The sequence below is a fragment of the Pseudochaenichthys georgianus genome, chromosome 14, assembly GCF_902827115.2.
Source record: "Pseudochaenichthys georgianus chromosome 14, fPseGeo1.2, whole genome shotgun sequence".
In the NCBI taxonomy this organism is placed as follows: Eukaryota; Metazoa; Chordata; class Actinopteri; order Perciformes; family Channichthyidae; genus Pseudochaenichthys; species Pseudochaenichthys georgianus.
The window spans coordinates 4,167,770-4,171,095 of record NC_047516.1 but is presented as its reverse complement, the minus strand read 5'-3'; the positions used below and the strand labels follow the sequence as shown (position 1 = coordinate 4,171,095).

Here is a 3,326-nt window from a genome sequence, read left to right as displayed (position 1 = left end):
TAGATATACATTTTACTTCAGGCATTCTTGCAACACTATTGTCCCATTATTTGTATTTTTAACAGAAAGTATCAAGGATAGATTTCTGCATGATGTGTCCAGTATGTGGGCTAGGGTTTTGCTGAGTAGAATAAATGATTACATCTGATTTAAATGTAAATAAAAGTTAGTGATAAGTAACTTCAAAAGTATCCTTATAATTGTCCAACCACAAATCCAAAAGAAAACTCTTGACAGGACAGTCCGTCCCTCTTTAATAGCCTGTCAGTGTCCCTCTCTATGCAAAGTGAACTTCCTCACAGTCTACTATAAAGACTTGATATCATGCTGTCAGCTGCAGCAGAAGAAGAAGAGAAACTCCATCAGGTCACCTTCAACACCAACCATGTTCTCTGTAGCTCTGCTGCTGCTGCTGGCTGCTGGATCCTGTGAGTCTCACTGAGGCAGAGACACTGACAGAACGCTCACACTGACTGCTCTCTGTTATTAACCTCGCTCACTGTTCAACATGTTTCCCTCCACAGGTGTGAAGTGTGAGCAGTTGATACAGCCAGCCTCTGTGACTGTGCAGCCAGGTCAACGTCTGACCATCACCTGTCAGGTCTCTTATTCTCTTAGCAGCTACTACACAGCCTGGATCAGACAGCCTGCAGGGAAAGGACTGGAGTGGATAGGAATGAAACACACTGGAGCTTCATACTACAAAGATTCACTGAAGAGCAAGTTCAGTATCGACTTAGACTCTTCCAGCAACACAGTGACTCTGAACGGACAGAGCGTGCAGCCTGGAGACTCTGCTGTGTATTACTGTGCCAGAGACACACTGTGACACACACCATCAGTAGAGCTGAACAAAAACCCCTCAGAGCCTGAACACTTGTAACATGAAGCCACCAGAGGAGGAGCCCTCAGACCAGAAATGATCTCAACACCAGCTCACTGTTACATCACCAGTTTAAACATTTAGAGGTTATAGTCACTGATACATTACTGTATGTATTCCCAGAATAAACAATTATTAACTCTTCTTTAAATTATTAAACATCAGCCTTTTCAAGTATCCATAATTATATAACATTCAGTAATTGAATTATTTGCTCTAAATTTAACTTTCTTTACAACCAATTTCAGTTCTAATAATATTGTTCACACTTTTTATTCACAAATACTAAACAGAACACAATAAAAAATTGTTGGATGTCAGAGTTTCTTTCCAAAAACAAATGCATGCATTTTTGTTCTTTATTTGACACAAAACTTCATTTTTGATTAAAAATGTAAATGTTAAAGACATGAGATGTAGATAAAACCTGTAAAGTGATTTATTTAATAAATTAACTCATTTTGTAATGAAAATAATGTTAATACCTTTATTTTAATCAAAAGTAAATAAAATCCATTATTTGTTTGTTTCATCTGACACATCTGAATTACATAACAATAATACAATGTTACAAAGTGACTTGCAGCCCAATAAGAAATGATTAACAATTTATAATTGTAAGAGATAATGTCAGAAAGGAGGAGTCAATGCAAAACTCAGATGTCTCCCCCTCTACTTATGTGACTGCAGAGAGGAGGACAGAGGACAGAGGACACACAGTTTAACATGATGGACTATAGGACAGGACTGCTGCTGCTCACTGTCTGCTGGGCAGGTCAACATCTTTACTGATCTTTATCTAACACAGCTTCTAATTGTGTCAACAGCTTATTTCACCAGATGTGTTTTCATCCTCTCTACAGGTGTTGGTGGTCAGACTCTGACAGAATCTGATCCAGTGACTAAAAGGCCTGGAGAATCTCACAGATTGACCTGTACGACTTCTGGATACACATTCAGTAGCTATTGGATGGTCTGGGTCAGACAGGCTCCTGGAAAAGGACTGGAGTGGATCGCTTTGATACACCCTACAACCAGTAGCAGCATCTACTACTCTGAGTCAGTGAAAGGCCGGTTCACCGGCTCCAGCAACAACAGACAGCAGGTGTATCTGCAGATGAACAGTCTGACGGCTGTAGACTCTGCTGTTTATTACTGTGCTCGACACACAGTGACTGAAGCTGGTTGAGCAGCTGTACAAAAACCCCTCATCATTACAACAGTTTTCTCACACTGTTAATGTGAGATTTGTAGTCTTTCAATATCATGACAACGGTAGTTACACCAAACACTGTACGATTAGAAAAATATTTCTTAACAGATAGCAATGAAATCAATAAATAGAGTTATCATGTTTATTGCAGAACAGAGCCTTATCAAAGTGTCTCTTTAGAGAAGACAGCAGCTGAACCATAAAAAGCATGTATGTGCCAACATTTAGAAAATGGTCTAATCTGAGATCCTACGTCTTTTAACTTATTTAGTTTGCATTTTTCATTCATTGCAGGAATGTGTTTTTGCACATTGTTAAATAGGTTTCAGTTCCTTAGTAGTTTATGTCCTCGTAAGGCTCCAAGTTTCTCTGTATCTGTCCTCAAACTGCCACTATTTGAATACTGAAACCTTTAAAGTAAAAAAAGAAACAAAACCCAGGTCTTCATCCAGCTGCAGCAAACACAAGTAAACATTTAGAGCATCCTGCTTTCCTTCATTGCAGTTACAACATAAACATAATTAAAAACATATCGTTCAACCAATTTCTGAATTAGTTTCGAATTGTTACAACTAAAACAATTGGTTCAGGGAAAGCTAACACTCTTGGAGGTTGCTCTGTTTGTTTTGTCTGTCGCTGAAGGTCAGACCATAACTGAGTCTGAACCAGCAGTCAGGAAACCCGGAGAACCTCACAGACTCACCTGCACAACATCTGGATTCAACTTGGAGGCTCACGATGGAACTGGATCAGACAGGCTCCTGGGAAAGGACTGGAGTGGATCGCTTTAATACACACAGCTAGTACTCCGATCTCTTACTCCCAGTCGGTCCAGGGTAGATTCACTATCTCCAGAGATGACTCCAGCAGTAAAGTGTATCTGCAGATGAACAGTCAGAAGGCCGAGGACACAGCAGTGTATCACTGTGCCAGAAGACACAGTGAGAGACAGTAACAGGAGAATCGTACAAAAACTACTTCCTCTATTCAATACCACCACTTGAACATTAAATAGATCCTAACTACATTTATTGCAATGCTCATATTTTTTAAAAGGCGCATCTTTTCCACTATTAAATTATCTAATGATATAACATAACTAATGATGTAGGTACATTAACAACTCTTCAAATTCTTCTCATGAGAAAAGGACAAAAATAAAACCATCTATAGCAAAAACAGAATTAACTGTCATTAATAAACCACTAAAATAAAAAGATCACATTAGTG

General features: G+C 38.9%; 1 gene segment (V, D, J or C); it reads left to right on the top strand.

Moving 5' to 3' along the window:
• The first annotated feature begins 344 nt into the window (after positions 1 to 344).
• On the top strand, positions 345 to 1,008 carry LOC117458987 (immunoglobulin heavy variable 4-38-2-like). The segment is given in 2 exon segments: positions 345 to 428; positions 525 to 1,008. Coding segments are annotated over 2 exon segments (348 nt in total).
• The last annotated feature ends 2,318 nt before the right edge of the window (positions 1,009 to 3,326 follow it).